Source organism: Heteronotia binoei, chromosome 5 (assembly GCF_032191835.1).
Source record: "Heteronotia binoei isolate CCM8104 ecotype False Entrance Well chromosome 5, APGP_CSIRO_Hbin_v1, whole genome shotgun sequence".
NCBI classification, from domain to species: domain Eukaryota; kingdom Metazoa; phylum Chordata; class Lepidosauria; order Squamata; family Gekkonidae; genus Heteronotia; species Heteronotia binoei.
The window spans coordinates 9,221,680-9,243,001 of NC_083227.1; the positions used below are offsets into that span (position 1 = coordinate 9,221,680).

Sequence of the window (21,322 nt, forward strand, 5' to 3'; positions counted from 1 at the left end):
GTCAGAGTTAGATTGGCAGATACCCTGAAGGAGCAAGATTCACAGAGGAGGGGGACCACGAAAAACAGCTTCCCTACTTGGTGTAACCACATTCTCAGCCTTTCAGAACCAACACCAGGTCCTTTGAAGGAACTCATCAGAAACAGCTTTAAGAAGGTTTACCCTTTTATGGATTCTCTGAGGAACACGAGAGCTAGACTTATGCCTTAGGCTCTTCCCAAATGCAGAGCATTGAGAAGGTTCCTATCTTGGGTGGACTCTTCGATTCTAGAAAAGAGATTAGCTGATTTTCAGACTGGGAGATCCCATTGCCCATCCTTGTTTTCTTCTCTGGGATCTTTTTTCGATTTTGAACATGGCTAATGCTCTTTCCACAGTCCGAGCACTTATAACATTTATTTGTCAGGCAGCTTACAATAACATCTTTATAAATGAGTTGGATGAAGGAACAGAGGGAATGCTTATTAAATCTGCTGATGATATTAAATTGGGAGGGGTTGCAAATACAGTAGAAGACAGAAATAGGATACAGGATGACCTTGACATGCTGGAAAACTGCTCTAAAACCAATAAAATGAATTTTATTCTTTATTCCTTTAATCTTTTGAACATTGTCACACTTTCTGAATCCCTTTTCAACATTTTCTCCCCATGTGTGGGATCATGGATGCAGTTGAAGAGTGCCACTCTAAATGAATCTTCTCTCACACTCCGAGCACTCAAAAGGTTTCTCCCGTTTGGATTCTCCAATGCAGTAGTCTGTCCTCGCTTCTTCTGGGGCCTGTCCCATCGCCTGCTCCCCTTACCCTCATCGGGCTGCATGGGAGAACAGCTGCCACTGCAGTAAAGGAGGCTGATGGGCCAACAGCTCTTCAGCAAGTTCAGTGTATGTCTCATTCATTGAGATGGTGTCCCTCTATCATGAAAGCCTACCTTAGTGCCATTTCCAAGTCCAGGTGTGGAGAGCCATGGACGGGCATTGAGGATTAGAAAGGTTATCCTTTGGGTCTCTTTCCACACTTTGATCATTCAAAAGGTTTCTCCCCTGTATGGGTTCTCTGATGCCTTTGAAGACTGAAACTCCACACGAATCCCTTTCCACACTCTGAACATTCAAAAGGTTTCTCCCCTGTGTGGGTTCTCTGATGATACTGAAGATTGCCACTCGTACAAAACCTCCTGCCCTCTGTGGGTTCTCTGATGCTTTTGATGATGGCCACTCTGACTGAATCTCTTTCCACACTCTGAACATTGAAAAGGCTTCTCCCCCGTGTGGGTTCTCTGATGACATTGAAAGTTGCCACTCGTACTAAATTTCTTTCCGCACTCCAAGCATTCAAAAGGCTTCTCCCCTGCGTGAGTTCTCTGATGATATTGAAGATAACAACGCTTACTGAATCTCTTTCCACACTCTGAGCATTCAAAACACTTCTCCCCTGTGTGGGTTCTCTGATGATATTGAAGACTGCCGCTTGTACTAAATCTCTTTCCGCACCCCAAGCATTCAAAACACTTCTCCCGTGTGGGTTCTCTGATGATATTGAAGACTGCAACTCTTACTGAATCTCTTTCCACACTCTGAGCATTCAAAAAGCTTCTCCCTTGTGTGGGTTCTCTGATGATATTGAAGATTGCCACTCTGACTGAATCTCTTTCCACACTCTGAGCATTCAAAAGGCTTCTCCCCTGTGTGGATTCTCTGATGATGTTGAAGACTGCCACTCTGACTGAATCTCTTTCCACACTCTGAGCATTCAAAAGGCTTCTCCCCTGTGTGGATTCTCTGATGATGTTGAAGATTGCAACTCTGACTGAATCCCTTTCTACATTCTGAGCATTCAAAAGGCTTCTCCCCTGTGTGGGTCCTCTGATGCTTTTGAAGACTGCCACTCGTCCTAAATCTCTTTCTACACTCTGAGCATTCAAAAGGCTTCTCCACTGAGTGGGTCCTCTGATGCCTTTGAAGATGGCCACTCTGACTGAATGTCTTTTTACACTCTGAACATTCAAAAGGTTTCTCCCCTGTGTGGGTTCTCTGATGTGTTTGAAGACTGCCACTCATACTGAATCTCTTTCCACACTCTGAACATTGAAAAGGCTTCTCCCCTGTGTGGGTTTTCTGATGCCTTTGAAGACTGCCACTCCACATGAATCTCTTTCCACACTCTGAGCATTCAAAAGGCTTCTCCCCTGTGTGGGCTCTCTGATGATTTTGAAGGCTGCCACTCGTACTGAATCTCTTTCCACACTCTGAGCATTCAAAAGGCTTCTCCCCTGTGTGGGCTCTCTGATGATTTTGAAGGCTGCCACTCGTACTGAATCTCTTTCCACACTCTGAGCACTCAAAAGGTTTCTCCCCTGTGTGGGTTCTCTGATGCCTTTGAAGACTGCCACTCCACATGAATCTCTTTCCACAATCTGAGCATTCAAAAGGCTTCTCCCCTGTGTGGGTTCTCTGATGTGTTTGAAGACCGCCACTCCGACTGAATCTCTTTCCACACTCTGAACATTCAAAAGGCTTCTCCCCTGTGTGGGTTCTCTGATGTGTTTGAAGACTGCCACTCGTACTGAATCTCTTTCCACACTCTGAACATTCAAAAGGCTTCTCCCCTGTGTGGGTTCTCTGATGCCTTTGAAGTCTGCCACTCCACATGAATCTCTTTCCACACTCTGAGCATTCAAAAGGCTTCTCCCGTGTGTGGGCTCTCTGATGATTTTGAAGGCTGCCACTCGTACTGAATCTCTTTCCAGAATCTGAGCATTCAAAAGGTTTCACTCCCATGTGGGTTCTCTGATGATTCTGAAGATAACCATTTTGACTGAATCTCTTTCCACACTCAAAGCATTCAAAAGGCTTCTCCCCTGGGTGGATTCTCTGATGCTGTTGAAGATTGTCACTGAGACTGAATTTAATTATGGTCCCTGAGTATTCAGGGGGTTTCTCCTCTCTCTTTATTCTTTGGTGCAGAAGAAGCTGTGATTTATTTCTGAAATTCTTTCTGAACTGAATGGATTTACTTGCTTTCATTTTCCTGTGCTTTGGAAAATATATATTCCTCTGTTTTCCATCACACTTCTCAATCATACAGCCACCTTTCTTTCTCTTTATACTGCTTCGATTCCTGACATTTTTGTTCAAGTCTTCATTTTCAACTACATCCGGCATTTCCTGATGACGTTTCTCACCCTCCTCATTCCTCTGATGATTCTTTGCTGGAATAAAGAGAGAGATCTTGTTAGCAGCTGGGAAGGCTGGTAACATCCAAAGGCATCTTTGTGACTGCAGGAGGAAAGGACTGATGGCCCTTTGGCTTCATCCAGCTGGCTGATCTTAACAACCCCTCCACCTTTCCCCAAGAATATCTAGTATTTAAGGATACTTCCCCCACCCATGGAGAACTTCAGCTTAACTAGTGCCAGACGGATCTTCTAACCGAAAACAAATTAGCCAGTATCAGCCCCTGTACAAATCGATGGTGCGGTCTCACTTGGAATACTGTGTACAATTCTGGTCACCACACCTCAAAAAGGATATTATAGCATTGGAAAAAGTGCAGAAAAGGGCAACTAGAATGATTGAAGGTTTGGAGCACTTTCCCTATGAAGAAAGGTTAAAACGCTTGGGACTCTTTAGCTTGGAGAAACGTCGACTGCGGGGTGACATGAGAGAGGTTTACAAGATAATGCATGGGATGGAGAAAGTAGAGAAAGAAGTCCTTTTCTCCCTTTCTCACAACACAAGAACTCGTGGGCATTCAATGAAATTGCTGAGCAGTCGGGTTAGAATGGATAAAAGGAAGTACTTCTTCACCCAAAAGGTGATTAACATGTGGAATTCACTGCCACAGGAGGTGGTGGCGGCCACAAGCATAGCCAGCTTTAAGAGGGGATTGGATAAAAATATAAAGCAGAGGTCCATCAGTGGCTATTAACCACAGTGTGTGTGTGTGTTTGTGTGTGTGTGTGTATATATATATATTTATTTCTGTGTATATGTATGTATGTATGTATATGTGTGTGTTTGTGTGTATATATATACATACAAACACACACATATATTGGCCATTGTGTAATACAGAGTGTTGGACTGGATGGGCCACTGACCTGATCCAACATGGCTTCTCTTATGTTCTTATGAGGCTCCAGATTAAGGCCTCCCTCCCTCCTTACCCACCGGCCTGCATGATTGTACCAATCCAAATGTAGCTCAGAAGGGAATCAGGAATCTCCTACGGTTATTTCTGGAGTGTTCCCTTGACATAACAGTGACGGTCACTCACTCTGAACCAGCTCATTTGGGAAGGAGATATGCTCTTGGGATCCTCTAGAAGAACTCTGCAAACTTTCTTTGAATGCAAGACCGATCTCTTTCTCCGCCATAGTTTCTCTTATAGTTCTGGCTTCTTTTGCAGAGAGGGAGAGAAAGGGAGAGAAAGTGATCATTCTTACATGGGGATGGAAAAAATAAAAGACTAAAAATTCTTCTGGAAGGTTAGCACCCCAGTCCAGATGAAAGCCCGGAATCTGAACCAGGATAAGGGGAATGCAATAGAATCCTAGTTCCTCCAAGGGTTTCAGGTATTTTGAAGTGGTCTGGTGTGACTTGTGGATGTTCATGATTTGAGTCTCCCTGCAATTAACATCATTATTTCTCTCAAGGCCAGATCCCAGAATGTGGCCATTGGTAAATCCTGAGAACCTTTATCCAGTTCTGCAAACAGGAGGGTGAGGGGATGAGGATGGTCACGGGTGGTCCAATGCCCCATGGCTCCCTAGGCAGACTGGCTGCCTGTTGCTCCAAACAGTGCCCCCCATGCCTCCTCTCCTCCCTTCCCCACGGAACTGGCTCTAGTGCCGCGTTCTGGCTGTCTAAAGCCCTCCCTCTGCCGATCACTCGATCAGCAGGTAAAACCGTGCTGCAGGGCCGTGCTCACAATCTGTCAGGACCAGCTGCCGCTGACTCCTCCCCTCCTCACTTCCTGGATGGAAGAGGCATTGAAATCGACATGGGATGGGGTAGGGAGGGAGGAGGAGGCGCGTGGGGGGAAACTAGGCATTTGCCTAGGGGGAGGGGGATGTAACAGACGAACAATGCAAAAATGCTTCAGTATTTGAGCAGCAGATGATCTTAAGGATCTTCAAAGTTCATTCTAAACTAGGCATTTGCCTTGATTGGGTCATTCATACCACCTGATCCTAGAGAGACAGAAACTATAATATGGGCATGGATGAGAGGGAAGTCAGGCTAACATTATGCTCCTGGGATGCTAGTACACCTGGATGTTTCCTTGCTGCATCATGATGAATACATCTCTCTGGAGTACATTAGGCTCCATTTGCAATACTGATGCTGCAACAAGGAGTGCCGTTTAGGGGCTTCCTATCTTAGACAGAATAGCTAAGTTTTTTTTTTTTGTTTTACTGTTGCTGAGCTGCAGAAACTGTGCTGTTCTGTGATGTCTTATTTTCGAATTATCAATATACTTCATTTTTAAAAGGGGTCTGTTTTACTTGTGTGAAGCCAGCGAATTGGGTGTTGCTCAAGTACAAAGAGAAGTGACCCAGGGGGACCCAGGCTTTGATCCTTCACAGGATCATTCCCAGATCACAGGCAGAGCAAATGAAATTCTATCCAGAGGAAAGGGTGTGTTATGAAGGCTGGAAACAGAGCAAGAAGGATTTGAACCCTCCCAGAGTCCTTCTGAGGGACTCTCATCCCCTTTGTCCCAGGTCAACATACCTTCTCTGGCTTGGGGGATGGCCACAACACTGGTCCCAGTCGCCCATCTGCAAGAAGACCCACCTGGACACATGAAGTGGCCTTAGGCTGAATCAGACCCTCGGCCCACTGAAGTCAGTATCCTCAGGTCAGCAGCAGTTTCCCAAGATCTCAGGCAGACGTTTCCCAATCACCTCCTACCTGATCCTTTTCCCTGGAGATTCTGGGGGTTGGGCCTGGGACCATCCTTAGGAGGTGGGGAGCTCTCCTTCTTTGGGGGTTTTTAAAAAGAGGAGAGGACTCGCCGTAAGGACAGGAAGCTACAAGCTGCACATGAGGAAAAACTTTTTAAAGCACAATTTGTTCTACTGTGGAATCAGCTACCCAGAGAAGAGGTGAGTTCCCCCTCCCTGGCAGTCTTTCAGCAGTGGCTGGACAAACACTCATCAGGGATGTTAAATCTAGGCTGACCCTGCATTGAACAGGGGGCTGGATTAGATGCCCCTTATGGCCCCTTCCAACTCTGTGATCCTGGGATTCTAACAGAGGCTAGACGGCCACCTGACACCAATGCTGATTCTGTGAACTTAGGCAGGAAGTTGCACCTTTGGCACCTAGGAAAGATCCTTACCCAGAGAAGCCACGTTCCCATAGTTCTCCAGCATGACTTCCCTGTACAGAGCTCTTTGTCCTGGATCCAGCAGGGCCCACTCTGCCTCAGTGAAAGAGACGGACACCTCCTCCAAGGAAAAGGGACCCTGAAAGAAAAAGAAGATTCCCTCTTTTTCAGAGATCTCACCCTGGAAGGGAGTCGTCTGGGAAGGTACAGAAAATAAGGCTTGGGATGGGTAAATGCAAGAGCATTCATAGGATCTCTCTCACGGACCCCTTGTAGAAACTGAAGGAGCAAAAGCTCCCCTGAGAAAGGAGGAGGGACCCAGGCTGTGCCCCCCCCACCCCCGCTCATCTCTCCTACCTGGATTGGAGGTGCAGCGACTGTTCCCACACCTTGGAAAAGACAACGGCTCAACAGCATCTCTTCACTGCCTGTTCCTGAGACAAAGGAGGGAGGGAGGGTGTTTGCTTGTTTGTTTCCTGGTTCACACACGCACTATTCTCAGGGTTGTGAAACCTTCCGCTATGTACACTCAACTAGTTTTTAAAATATTTTTTACTACATTCTGGGAGAAGCAGAAGAGAAGCACCAGGGACCGATGAGCCTCAGGAATTATAAATACTGCCAATGTATTTCAGACTTCCGTCAGAGTTATGTTTGCTCTACAAGAAGGGAAATGAGGAGTGGAAATGCAAAAGCATGAAACCTCACCGTCACATTGGAGCAGACATGCCTGGAGCAAATCTGGGGACTGGAGGGTCATAGGAATGAGTTTCCAGAGTGTCTCTGGGGCATGCTGAATTGGAGATGTTTTATTTATTGTTATTGTAACGTTTTAATGTTGCAAGCCGCCCTGGGCCCGCCTTACGGGATAGGGCGGGGTATAAACCGCAAATTAAGTTTAAATTAAATTAAACCAGGTTTTCAGCCTGATGCAACTTCAACAGGACATCACATCTATCCCAAATCCCACCCCGAGACCCTCTCCAGTGCCTACAAGTGCTGGGCCATAGCTAGAGCCGGATTAACCATTAGGCAAACTAGGCACTTCCCTACGGGCCCCAGGTCTTTGGGGGCCCCGGGCCAGCTCCCCCCTCCCCGCAGTTTCCATAGCTGGGGTGTCCCTGGTGCCTCTTCCTCCAGCTGAGCAGAGCTCCTTGCCGTCCCTGCAAGAGCGCCTGGTGGCCTCCTTCCATCCCTGCGTGGGATCCTCTGTGTGTGTGTGAGAGAGAGAGAGAGGAGGGGAGATGGACTGGGCACTTGTTTGGAAAGGCATGGAGAGACGGAAGGACATCAAAAGAGCACTAGGACCCAGCAGCCAGCAGCAGGTTCCTTTCATGTGTTGTGGGGAGGAAAACCCAGCTGCTTTCTTTGTCCTGGACCCCTCCCTCCACTTCCTTCTCTTCGGCAGCTGTGGGCTCCCTCACAACGTAAAAAGGGTAAACTTAGGGGAGCCCTTTCTCCCCACTGAGGATTCAAACTGGCTCACAACGTTGTTCTCCCCCTCTTTGTGAACGTAGGTTAAGCTGACAGTGACTCTGGGTCTTAAGCATGTCTACTCAGAATCCTACTCTGGTCTATTCAATGGGGCAAAGTGGAAGGGCTTCTAGCCCCACTTGTGAACCTCCTGATGGCATTTGGGTTTTTTTCTTTTTTTGGCCATTGTGTGACACAGTGTTGGACTGGATGGGCCATTGGCCTGATCCGACATGGCTTCTCTTATGTTCTTATGTGACACAGAGTGTTGGACTGGATGGGCCACTGGCCTGATCCAACATGGCTTGTCTTATGTTCTTATGTGACACAGTGTTGGACTGTATGGGTCATTGGCCTGATCCAGCATGGCTTCTCTTATGTTCTTACGTGACCAGAGTGTTGGACTGGATGGGCCACTGGCCTGATCCAACAGGGCTTGTCTTATGTTCTTATATGACACAGTGTTGGACTGTATGGGTCATTGGCCTGATCCAGCATGGCTTCTCTTATGTTCTTATGTGACTCAGAGTGTTGGACTGGATGGGCCACTGGCCTGATCCAACATGGCTTGTCTTATGTTCTTATGTGACACAGTGTTGGACTGTATGGGTCATTGGCCTGATCCAGCATGGCTTCTCTTATGTTCTTACGTGACCAGAGTGTTGGACTGGATGGGCCATTGGCCTGATCCAACAGGGCTTCTCTTATGTTCTTATGTGACACAGAGTGTTGGACTGGATGGGCCACTGGCCTGATCCAACAGGGCTTCTCTTATGTTCTTACGTGACACAGAGTGTTGGACTGGATGGGTCACTGGCCTGATCCAACATGGCTTCTCTTATGTTCTTACGTGACACAGAGTGTTGGACTGGATGGGTCACTGGCCTGATCCGACATGGCTTCTCTTATGTTCTTACGTGACACAGAGTGTTGGACTGGATGGGCCACTGGCCTGATCCAACATGGCTTCTCTTATGTTCTTACGTGACACAGAGTGTTGGACTGGATGGGTCATTGGCCTGATCCAGCATGGCTTCTCTTACGTTCTTCTGTGACACAGAGTGTTGGACTGGATGGGTCATTGGCCTGATCCAACAGGGCTTCTCTTATGTTCTTACGTGACACAGAGTGTTGGACTGGATGGGCCATTGGCCTGATCCAACAGGGCTTCTCTTATGTTCTTACGTGACACAGAGTGTTGGACTGGATGGGCCATTGGCCTGATCCAACAGGGCTTCTCTTATGTTCTTATGTGACGCAGAGTGTTGGACTGGATGGGCCATTGGCCTGATCCAACAGGGCTTCTCTTATGTTCTTATGTGACGCAGAGTGTTGGACTGGATGGGCCATTGGCCTGATCCAACAGGGCTTCTCTTATGTTCTTAAGTGACACAGAGTGTTGGACTGGAGTGTTGGACTGGATGGGCCATTGGCCTGATCCAACAGGGCTTCTCTTATGTTCTTATGTGACACAGAGTGTCATTGGCCTGATCCAACAGGGCTTCTCTTATGTTCTTATGTGACACAGAGTGTTGGACTGGATGGGCCACTGGCCTGATCCAACAGGGCTTCTCTTATGTGACACAGTGTTGGACTGGATGGGCCACTGGCCTGATCCAACATGGCTTCTCTTATGTTCTTACGTGACACAGAGTGTTGGACTGGATGGGCCATTGGCCTGATCCAACAGGGCTTCTCTTATGTTCTTAAGTGACACAGAGTGTTGGACTGGATGGGCCATTGGCCTGATCCGACAGGGCTTCTCTTATGTTCTTAAGTGACACAGAGTGTTGGACTGGATGGGCCACTGGCCTGATCCGACATGGCTTCTCTTATGTTCTTATGTGACACAGAGTGTTGGACTGGATGGGCCACTGGCCTGATCCAACGTGGCTTGTCTTATGTTCTTATGTGACACAGTGTTGGACTGTATGGGTCATTGGCCTGATCCAGCATGGCTTCTCTTATGTTTTATGTGACACAGAGTGTTGGACTGGATAGCCTGATCCGACAGGGCTTCTCTTATGTTCTTATGTAGTCGTCTTCTTCTTCCTCTCAAACATCTGACATTTATCCTATGTGGCTCTTATGTTAAGCAAGTTTGGCCACACCTGCTTCATAGTCATTAATGGATCATTTTAAAATTCTGAAAGACATCAGTCTCTGTAAATTCACATGCCATCAGTGTGCTTCTAAGATCAATATGGGTTAGTGTTGTCTTCCCTGAGAGTGACAGAGGTGGCAACCAGATGCTCATGAACTTTTTCTGTTCTGGCTCCACTTCTGTGGAATAAGCTCTCTGTGGAGCTAAGAAAGTTCACATTGCTGTTGGTCTTCAGAAGGACAAAATAGTTTTGTTTCTGTGGACATTTTAGATGAAGTTTTTGTGTGTGTGTTTTGACACCTGACAGGTTTTATGTAAGAAGTCTTTAGAAATATGTTACTGATTGCCTTAGGAGGAAAGGTAGGGTACAAATGTTTAAAAATACAAAGTACCCTGTAGTACATTGAATACTCTCACCTGAATATGAGGCACATGTGACCCATACCAATATGAGGACCAATGCTCAGTGTGGTTTTAGAGCACCTCCTTCCTATAGAATATGTATGCAGGCTCACCTTTAAATAGGATGCATATCTGTTGAAAGTTATTTCTACTTGCAGCTGCAATCAGAGTAGTTAAAAGAGTCACAAAATGGTTGATCCTCCCTCATCCACACCTACTTTCCAGTGCATGCCAGATATTGTGAATTCTGTTCTGTGTTTGTCACTATGTGCTAACTATTCATCTTCATGAAATGCAAGGATATTCTCATATATGTAGCATATGGTAAATTTTAAAATAACTTTCCCAGTCCTCACCAGTCATAGAGTTGGAAGGGACCTCCAAGGTCATCTAGTCCAACTCCCTGCACAATGCAGGAAATTCACAAATACCTCCTCCTAAATTCACAGGATCTGCATTGCTGTCAAATGGCCATTCGGCTTCTGTTTAAAAACCTCCAAGGAAGGAGAGCCCACCACCTCCCGAGGAAGCCTGTTCCACTGAGGAATCGCTCTAACAGTCTGGAAGTTCTTAGAATCATAGAATCATAAAGTTGGAAGGGACCTCCAGGGTCATCTAGTCCAACCCCCTGCACAATGCAGGAAATTCACAAACACCTCCCCCTAAATTCACAGGACCTTCATTGCTGTCCAATGCCCATCCAGCTTCTGTTTAAAAACCTCCAAGGAAGGAGAGCCCATCACCTCCTGAGGAAGCCTGTTCCACTGAGGAATCGCTCTAACGGTCAGGAAGTTCTTCCTAATGTTGAGCCAGAAACTCTTCTGATTTAATTTCAACCCCTCAGTTCTGGTCCTAACTGGGTTTCAGAGCTCTGCTCCCCCAGAAGGTGGAGGGTCCCTTTCGAGGTTTGCCTGCCTTCCCCTCCCCAGGGAATTTGAGAACTTTTATGGAAGGAAGGTGAGATATGAAATTTTAATTTAAGGGACAAACTGACCTTTTAGAGACATCACAGTTTGTGGACATTGAGTGCCACCAATTAACTCTGTGTTGTCTGTAGAAATACGTACATTCCCCCCTGACCTGAACTCTCCACCCACCACATTCACAGGCTGCCCAATGGCATCCAGCCACAACAAGTCCTTACCACAGGAGAGGGCATCTTGGGCACGCTCCACCGCCTGCACCCTCTGCCCTTGCTCCAAGGAAGCTCCTTCTGCCTCAGGGATTGCAGCTTCCATCTTCAAAGGTGGTCCCTGCATCTGAAACAGCAGCCAGGGGTAAGAGATGGAATAGAAAAGAGACCAAAGAATGGATCCTGCCCCACTACCACACTCTGCACCCTCCTATCAGCTAATCTGATGAGTTATCTGCAGGGGTCAGAAATTCTCTAGCAGAGGAGGCTCTGGGCAATTATCTGGCAAGGAAACTTTAAGATAAGGTCAGATATTGTGGCTTGAATTAGACACACCTGGAGGGAATCCCCTCCTCACCTGTTCTGCCTGCCTCTTCTCCTCTGCCTGACTCAGGAGGAAACCTTCGGCCAGGGCCACTGCCTGGGAACTGGTCTCTGGCCCACATCCTCTGACCCAGCCCTGCATTTCCTGGGGAAGGAGGGTCAGGAACTGCTCCAGGATCACCAGGTCCAGGATCTGCTTCTTGGTGTGCCTCTCTGGCTTCAGCCACTGGCTGCAAAGTCCATGGAGCTGGCTGCAAACCTCTCGGGGCCCACTGGCCTCATGGTAGCGGAACTGCTGGAAGTGTTGGCAATGGACATCTGAAGTCATAGTGTTCTCAGCCAGGCTCTCTGGCACAGCTCTTTCCCAGAATTCAGCACCACTTCGAGGTTGGGTGGGATGGGGGCTCTTTCTCGCTCTCTTTCCAGTTCCAGGTCCTTCTGGGTCCTGCTCTTCCATCTCCTTCCGTTTCTCTTGGGCCGCCTCTGTCTGAGAAAACTTGCCTTTATTCACTTGGCTCTAAAGAGAGGCTTCCCCCTGAGGGGCCAGGGAGAGAGACAAACAGGAGTGTGTCAAAAGGAAAATACGTACACACACAAACGTGCAGACACAGATATACGGCCTGGGACCGGTTTACCTTGGGGATCGCCTCTCCCCATATAAGCTCAGAGAGCACTTCGATCAAGTACACAAAATCTTCTTACGATCCCTGGGCCAAAAGAAGCACAGCTGTCCAGCACTCGAGTAAGAGCCTTTTCAGTGGCAGCCCCTGCCCTGTGGAACGCCCTCCCCGAAAACATCAGGGCCCTGCGGGTCTTGGAACAATTCCGCAGGGCCTGCAAGACAGAATTATTGAAACTAGCGTTTAATAAAGAACGGGGAGGCAACCACCATCTCACCACTCTGCAGCATTGACACCGGAACCACCCCAGTACAAATTTAGAGCGCCAAAGATTTTATAACATTGTCAGATGCAGGGCTCAAGAAGAACTAAAACCCACCATTTGTATCATAAGAACATAAGAGAAGCCATGTTGGATCAGGCCAATGGCCCATCCAGTCAAACATTCTGTGTCACACAGTGGCCAATGCGTGTGTGTGTGTGTGTGTATATATATACACACACATGTATATTATACTGTGGCTAATAGCCACTAATGGACCTCGGCTCCATATTTTTATCCAATCCCCTCTTGAAGCTGGCTATGCTTGTAGCCGCCACCACCTCCTGTGGCAGTGAATTCCACATGTTAATCACCCTTTGGGTGAAGAAGTACTTCCTTTTCTCCGTTCTAACCAGACTGCTCAGCAATTTCATGGAATGCCCACGAGTTCTTGTATTGTGAGAAAGGGAGAAAAGTACTCCTCTACTTTCTCCGTCCTCGTGACCATTTTGGAAATTATACTATATTTTTAAATTGCTTTGAACGTCAAACTGTTTTAATGATATTATAGCATCTTGTTCTTAATACTATGTTTTGTCAATTGTTGTTAGCTGCCCTGAGCCCACTGGGGAGGGTGGGATATAAATGCAATAAATAAATAAAATATATATATGCACGTATAAATAGAATCTCCAGTCCCAAAAAGAAGCAGGGAATATACTACAAGTCCTTCATCCAGAGAACTACCACAGTTTTCTACCAGCCCAACCTGAAAGAAGGACCATTTTCCAGAGTCCAGACTATTTGGAATAAATCCTACGCCAAGACCCTGAACACCTTTGCATGGCTTCTAAGTATCTCAATGGTGCTCTGCTGGAGATGGAAGTTGGGGAGAGAGTCAGTCAATATACCTGCCATTGCAACAAGCCAATCAGCGTGAATAATTTAACACATTGGATTCTGTCCGGGATTCCTTTCTGGGCCTCCTGACCCTCCAAAGGCAGGCTTCATATATTTGTTGGCATCTCCCTTAACAAGATCTGAACCCTCCCCTCCTGGGAACATGCCCTGGTGTTTCCCCGTTGTGCTGCCTGGGGGTCTGTGCCTCTCTCGCCTGGCAAAAGGATGCCCTTCCTCCCACCCTAACCCCAATGCAGGAGGGACAGTTTGGCATTGTGTCACATCTGCCTCTGCCCAATGAGCCATGGAGTGACGGGGCAGGGTGATGAGTTTGGAGCATGTGCGTTCTCTCCTTTTGTGTTCACTTTGCAAAACACTGATGCTGGTGGGGACTTGAACCCACATCTGTGGAATGCCGTGGTGTGTTTCCATGCCACAATCCTCACAGTGATGGATTCCTGTGTGGCATTTGTTCCTCCTGGCCTTGTATATATTGGGGGTGTGGCCACATCAGCATGCTCCACCCCTCTCTGCCCGTCAGGGGAGCTGCCTAATGCTCTGATTGGTGGGTGTAGGTTGTGTTTCCATGAGCACCAGCTGGTTTGCTAGCTGCTCTCCAGCTTGGCAATGGGGTATTTTAAATGTTCCTCTCCTCTGCTGGGCAGCCCTGGCCCCACACTGGGCCCACATCGGGGGCTTAGGAGGGGGCCGCAGCCAATTGCAGAACAGGACGGACTTCCCTTTCCCTGTGCCCCTTTTTCGCTCACCCCACTCCCCAAAAGGCCTGCTTGGGTTGTTGGTTTGCAGAATGAAAATGACCAGCAAGAGAATGTCAGTTTCATACATTTAACTTTTCTTACATTTGAAAAACACTGGTTGTTGCTGCTCCCCAACAAACTCTGCTTAAACAGCTGAACAAAACTGGTGCCTCGCAGAGCTACCAACCTCTCGGTGGCTGAAGCCAAAACAATCAACTCCCCTGAATCAATAAGCAACGAAGTTAACCACAGTTCCAAAGGATTTCCTGAGAAATGGATCCCTGCCGTCCTCACAAGGCTCCCACGTTGCACTGAAATCCACATATGGAACTGAGCAGTCTTTTTGCAAGCACTTTATTCAAGACATCCAGGATCCGCACGAGCACTTTTTGCCTGCTCTTGTGAGGGGTTGAAAAAACGCCTGCACTTTTAAGAGACATTTTAAGGCACTGTATATTGTGAATGGATCTATGCATGGGAGAGATGTGGACTGATTACTGACCATAAGAAATAATATTTGGATAAGAACATAAGTACATAAGAGAAGCCATGTTGGATCCGGCCAATGGCCCATCCAGTCCAACACTCTGTCACACAGTGGCCAATATATTTGTGTGTGTATATATACACACACACATATATATACTGTGGCTAATAGCCACTGATGGACCTCTGCTCCATATTTTTATCCAATCCCCTCTTAAAGCTGGCTATGCTTGTAGCCGCCTCCTGTGGCAGTGAATTCCACCAGTTAATCACCCTTTGGGTGAAGAAGGACTTCCTTTTATCTGTTTTAACTTGACTGCTCAGCAATTTCATTGAATGCCCACGAATTCTTGCATTGTGAGAAAGGGAGAAAAGGACTTCTTTCTCTACTTTCTCCATCCCATGCATTATCTTGTAAACCTCTATCATGTCACCCCGCAGTCGACGTTTCTCCAAGCTAAAGCGCCCCAAGCGTTTTAACCTTTCTTCATACGGAAAGTATTCCAAATCTGTAGTAAACGTTGCTAGTTATGTAGTTAATAATGGGGGCTTTAGCTGTTTCCATGGATCTCTGGGTTGGTGACCTCCAGGTGGGGCCTGAAGTGCTCCCAGAATTAGAACCCACCTCCAAGGGACAGAGATCAATTGCTCGGGAGAAAAGGGCTACAGGGGAGGGAGCTGGCCAACTTAGGGCAGCCCTGGCTCCCTCCTTTCCAAGATCTAAAAGCTTATCCCTCCCCCATATGACTTACTTCCAAGGAGACCTCCCCGGGTTCCGGCTACTGCAGGGCTTTTCCCTGTTCCTTCTCCAGCTTCTCTGCACCCCCTCCCAGTCCTCCTTCGCCCTGCAAATGCAAACCCCTCCACTTCCCGGGAAAAAGCCTCTTTCCTCTCCTGCCCCCCCCCCACCTTGCTGGGCCTCTCTAGCAAGCAGGTCACCGGTTTTAACTCATTCAGTGCTGCAGAGGAAGGAGAAACGCCTCCTGGAGGAGCTTCATCTTTTGTATTGACATAGTCAAACAAGGGATATTATCTCATTACATACACTAAACCCATCTCCCACTATATTTCAATGTATTTTCCCCTAAAGGCAAACTAGAATGACGTATATATCTATGTTGCATGTTAAAAGGTAAATCAGTTGGACAGGACAAAGGCTAGTGGCCCATCCAGTCCAACACTCTGTGTCACAGAAGAACATAAGAGAAGCCCTGTTGGATCAGGCCAGAGGCCCATCCAGTCCAACACTCTGTGTCACAGAAGAACATAAGAGAAGCCATGTTGGATTAGGCTAATTGCCCATCCAGTCCAACACTCTGAGTCACATAAGAACATAAGAGAAGCCATGTTGGATCAGGCCAATGGCCCATCCAGTCCAACACTCTGTGTCACAGAAGAACATAAGAGAAGCCATGTTGGATTAGGCTAATGGCCCATCCAGTCCAACACTCTGTGTCACAGAAGAACATAAGAGAAGCCATGTTGGATTAGGCTAGTGGCCCATCCAGTCCAACACTCTGTGTCACAGAAGAACATAAGAGAAGCCCTGTTGGATCAGGCCAGAGGCCCATCCAGTCCAACACTCTGTGTCACAGAAGAACATAAGAGAAGCCATGTTGGATTAGGCTAATGGCCCATCCAGTCCAACACTCTGTGTCACAGAAGAACATAAGAGAAGCCATGTTGGATTAGGCTAATGGCCCATCCAGTCCAACACTCTGTGTCACAGAAGAACATAAGAGAAGCCATGTTGGATTAGGCTAATAGCCCATCCAGTCCAACACTCTGTGTCACAGAAGAACATAAGAGAAGCCATGTTGGATTAGGCTAGTGGCCCATCCAGTCCAACACTCTATGTCACAGAAGAACATAAGAGAAGCCATGTTGGATTAGGCTAGTGACCCATCCAGTCCAAAACTCTGAGTCACATAAGAGAAGCCATGTTGGATCAGGCCAATGGCCCATCCAGTCCAACACTGTGTCACAGAGTGGCCAAAAAAAATTTATATATATATATGAACATATGAAGCTGTCTTATACTGAATCAGACCCTTGGTCCATCAAAGTCAGTATTGTCTTCTCAGACTGGCAGCGGCTCTCCTGGGTCTCAAGCTGAGGTTTTTCACACCTATTTGCCTGGACCCTTTTTTGGAAATGCCAGGAATTGAACCTGGGACCTTCTGCTTCCCAAGCAGATGCTCTACCACTGAGCCACCGTCCCTCCCCAAAGTACTTCTTTCTCTACTTTCTCTATCCCATGCATTATCTTGTAAACCTCTATCATGTCACCCCGCAGTCGACGTTTCTCCAAGCTAAAGAGTCCCAAGCGTTTCAACCTTTCTTCATAGGGAAAGTGTTCCAGCCCTTTAATCATTCTAGTTGCCCTTTTCTGGACTTTCTCCAATGCATGATTCCCGCCTCCCTCCCTCTCCCCCACCCCGCACTTACTTCCATGTAAACTTTGCAGGGATCCGCCTGCTGCAATGCTTCCCTGCAGCTCCCCCCCTCCCCCAGGAAAAGCCCCTTTCCTCTCCTGCCCCCACCTTGCTCGGGCGCTCTAGCAAACAGCTCGGCGGGTTTTAACCCTTTCCCTGCTGCAGAGAGGAGCTTCAGCCTCTGCTGCAGAGGGTTGCGCTCCTCCCGGGGTATCCATACTTGTCCATAGGGAATGATGGAGGCCAGGCTTGCCCTAAGGACAGCAACCGCCCACAGGCAATACATGATTGCCAATAATAGAGAATCCATGCTTGCCCTATTAGGGAATGATAGAAGAAGACAACGACGACATTGGATTTATAGTCCGCCCTCCACTCAAGAGTCTCAGAGCGGCTCACAATCTCCTTTCCCTTCCTCTCCCACAACAGACACCCTGTGAGGTGGGTGGGGCTGAGAGGGCTCTCGCAGCAGCTGCATTTTCAAGGACAGATGCTCAGTGCGGCTCACAATCTCCTTTCCCTTCCTCCCCCCACAACAGACACCCTGTGAGGTGGGTGGGGCTGAAAGGGCTCTCACAGCAGCTGCCCTTTCAAGGACAGAGTCTCAGAGCGGCCTACAATCTGCTTTCCCATCCTCCCCCACAACAGACACCCTGTGAGGTAGGTGGGGCTGAGAGGGCTCTCACAGAAGCTGCGTTTTCAAGGACAGAGTCTCAGAGCGGCTCACAATCTCCCTTCCCTTCCTCCCCCACAACAGACACCTTGTGAGATGGGTGGGGCTGAGAGGGCTCTCACAGCAGCTGCGTTTTCAAGGACAGAGTCTCAGAGCGGCCTACAATCTGCTTTCCCTTCCTCCCCCACAACAGACACCCTGTGAGATGGGTGGGGCTGAGAGGGCTCTCACAGCAGCTGCGTTTTCAAGGACAGAGTCTCAGAGCGGCCTACAATCTGCTTTCCCTTCCTCCCCCACAACAGACACCCTGTGAGGTAGGTGGGGCTGAGAGGGCTCTCACAGCAGCTGCGTTTTCAAGGACAGAGTCTCAGAGCGGCCTACAATCTGCTTTCCCTTCCTCCCCCACAACAGACACCCTGTGAGGTGGGTGGGGCTGAAAGGGCTCTCACAGCAGCTGCGTTTTCAAGGACAAAGGCTCAGTGCGGCTCACAATCTCCTTTCCCTTCCTCCCCCACAACAGACACCCTGTGAGGTAGGTGGGGCTGAGAGGGCTCTCACAGCAACTGCCCTTTCAAGAACAGAGTCTCAGAGCGGCCTACAATCTCCTTTCCCTTCCTCCCCCACAACAGACACCCGGTGAGGTGGGTGGGGCTGAAAGGGCTCTCACAGCAGCTGCCCTTTCAAGGACACAGGCTCAGAGCGACCTACAATCTCCTTTCCCTTCTTCCCTCACAACAGACACCCTGTGAGGTAGGTGGGGCTGAGAGGGCTCTCACAGCAGCTGCCCTTTCAAGAACAGAGGCTCAGAGCGGCCTACAATCTCCTTTCCCTTCCTCCTCCACAACAGACACCCTGTGAGGTGGGTGGGGCTGGAGAGGGCTCTCGCAGCAGCTGCCCCTTCAAGCCCCTTCCACTACAGGTTGGTGTGGAGAACCAGTTTGGTGTTGTGGTTAAGTGTGCGGACTCTTATCTGGGAGAACCGAGTTCGATTCCCCACTCCTCCACTTGCACCTGCTAGCATGGCCTTGGGTCAGCCATAGCTCTGGCAGAGGTTGTCTTTGAAAGGGCAGCTGCTGTGAGAGCCCTCTCAGCCCCACCCACCTCACAGGGTGTCTGTTGTGGGGGAGGGAGATAAAGGAGATTGTAGGCCGCTCTGAGTCTCTGTCCTTGAAAGGGCAGCTGCTGTGAGAGCCCTCTCCAGCCCCACCCACCTCACAGGGTGTCTGTTGTGGGGGAGGAAGGGAAAGGAGATTGTGAGCCGCTCTGAGCCTCTGTCCTTGAAAGGGCAGCTGCTGTGAGATCCCTCTCAGCCCCACCCACCTCACAGGGTGTCTGTTGTGGGGGAGGAAGGGAAAGGAGATTGTGAGCCGCTCTGAGCCTCTGTCCTTGAAAGGGCAGCTGCTGCGAGAGCCCTCTCAGCCCCACCCACCTCACAGGGTGTCTGTTATGGGGGACGAAAGGAAAGGAGATGGTGAACTGCTCTGAGACTCTTTGAAGTGGAGGGTGGGATATAAATCCAATATCATCTTCTTCTACACCAAACTGGTCCCCTTTCATTGGTCTTTATTCCTCTAGAGGCACACAGAGGCAAGATTTCCCCAGTTTCCCCAATGAAGTCATGGCTGACTTGGGGCTACGGAGTCAGGCAGAAGGTTGCTGCTCAATCTGGTTGATGCCTGCCCACCAAGATGACCTCAGCCACCTCAGCTAGCTTTCCTGAAGGCTACAGACCAGGGATGCCTAGACTTGCTTAACGTAAAAGCCACATGGTATAAATGTCAGATGTTTGAGAGCCGCAAGACATGAATGTCAGATGTTTAAGAGCCATAAGACAGGAAGAGGGGAGGGAGGGAAGGAAGGAAAACAGATGGGGGAAGGGAGGAGGGAGAGGTGGAAAGAAAATAACTTTAAATGCATTCTCCAAGCCACCAGCTGGCTTGGCTTGGAGAAGTGATTTCAAGAGAGAAATGCCTTCTCCAAGCCAGCTGGCAGGATGATGGGGACTTTAAGAGTCACACAATATGTGTGAAAGAGCCACACGTAGCTCCTGACCCGCCGTTTGGCCACCCCTGCTATGGACCACGGGTGGATGCTCCCTGCAATCTGCCGGTGCCTCTGTTCCCCCCGCCTCCCCATTTTAGTATACCCAACAACCTGCAGCCTCATTCTCAGCTGTTGTGAGAGACCTCTCAGCCCCACCCACCTCACAGGGTGTCTGTTGTGGGGGAGGAAGGGAAAGGAGATTGTGAGCCGCTCTGAGCCTCTGTCCTTGAAAGGGCAGCTGCTGTGAGAGCCCTCTCAGCCCCACCCACCTCACAGGGTGTCTGTTGTGGGGGAGGAAGGGAAAGGAGATTGTGAGCCGCTCTGAGACTCTGTCCTTGAAAGGGCAGCTGCTGGGAGAGCCCTCTTAGCCCCACCCACCTCACAGGGTGTCTGTTGTGGAGGAGGAAGGGAAAGGAGATTGTGAGCCGCTCTGAGATTCTTCAGAGTGGAGGGCGGGATATAAATCCAATATCATCTTCTTTTATTTTCTTTTTTTGTTTAAACAGTTTTATTAGGTTTACAATAAAGGGGAAGGAGGTAGGGAGGGCAGGAGGGGAATGGGAAAATAAAAATGGATGTGGAAATGTGACAATCTGCATATCATAATAACCAAGAAAGGAGAGATAATTCCGAAAGATTCAAAATACATTGCGATAAAGGGTAAATACCATAAGTCTTAGTTAGTATACATCTGAGTCAGTCGTGATACGGATTCAAGAAGTAAAAATAGGAATTTTCTTCGGGTAGCAATAATGAGGGGTTCAAGCAGAAGAGTCAAGCCAAGCATATACTGGTTCCCAATATTTTTAGCATCTTCTACAGTCTTGCATCTCAATAAAGAAGATAAATAGTCAAGTTCACCTGGACTTTTCCAATCAGTTCTTGCTTAGTAGGCAGTTCCTGGTGTTTCCATTTTTGCACAATCAAAATTCTTGCTGCTGTATTAATATGTGCCACTAAATGTTTTGCCCCTTTTGAATAATTGCTAGGATAAATGTTCAGTAAGAATAACTCAGGCTTAAACTGAATTTGCGTTTTCATAATTTTCTGCAATAGCTCACGTTCCAATAGCTTTCGATAAAAAGTTCCAGTACGTGAAGTACATTTCCAACAATTGTTAGATACATTAACATACATTTTAGACCATGTTTCAGGAGGTACATACCATCTATGAAACATTTTGTAAACATTCTCTTTAAAAAGTAATTTAATGTTGAATTTCCATAAAGGCTCCCACTCATCTACCAATATTGCGGTAGTCTGTATTCCTTGCCCACTTACAGTTTTGACTTGCATTTTTATTTGCAATAGGTATGGATAGAACTTCGCAATCAATTTCTCCTGGAATCCTAAGATTATCTTATCAAAGTCT

At 48.1% G+C, this 21,322-nt stretch overlaps 1 protein-coding gene across 1 annotated transcript; it reads right to left on the reverse strand.

Moving 5' to 3' along the window:
* Positions 1-382: 382 nt before the first annotated feature.
* On the reverse strand, positions 383-15,651 carry LOC132572090 (zinc finger protein 345-like). The gene is made up of 7 exons (XM_060238884.1): positions 15,552-15,651; positions 11,808-12,308; positions 11,462-11,576; positions 6,696-6,772; positions 6,351-6,477; positions 4,281-4,403; positions 383-3,213 (listed from the first exon to the last, which is right to left on the reverse strand). Exons 2-7 carry the CDS (start codon positions 12,228-12,230, stop codon positions 1,505-1,507), a joined length of 2,574 nt encoding a protein of 857 aa, XP_060094867.1. The 5' UTR covers positions 12,231-12,308; positions 15,552-15,651; the 3' UTR covers positions 383-1,504.
* Positions 15,652-21,322: the final 5,671 nt, after the last annotated feature.

What these genes read in the sequence shown, in the direction of transcription:
- LOC132572090 (XM_060238884.1), bottom strand. Translation starts at nt 12,230, where the DNA reads ATGGAAGAGCAGGACCCAGAAGGACCTGGAACTGGAAAGAGAGCGAGA. An exon ending in CCAAGATGCCCTCTCCTGTG is followed by an intron (nt 6,773 to 11,461) that starts GTAAGGACTTGT and finishes CCTTTGTCTCAG; the next exon opens with GAACAGGCAGTGAAGAGATG. An exon ending in TCGCTGCACCTCCAATCCAG is followed by an intron (nt 6,478 to 6,695) that starts GTAGGAGAGATG and finishes TTTTTCTTTCAG; the next exon opens with GGTCCCTTTTCCTTGGAGGA.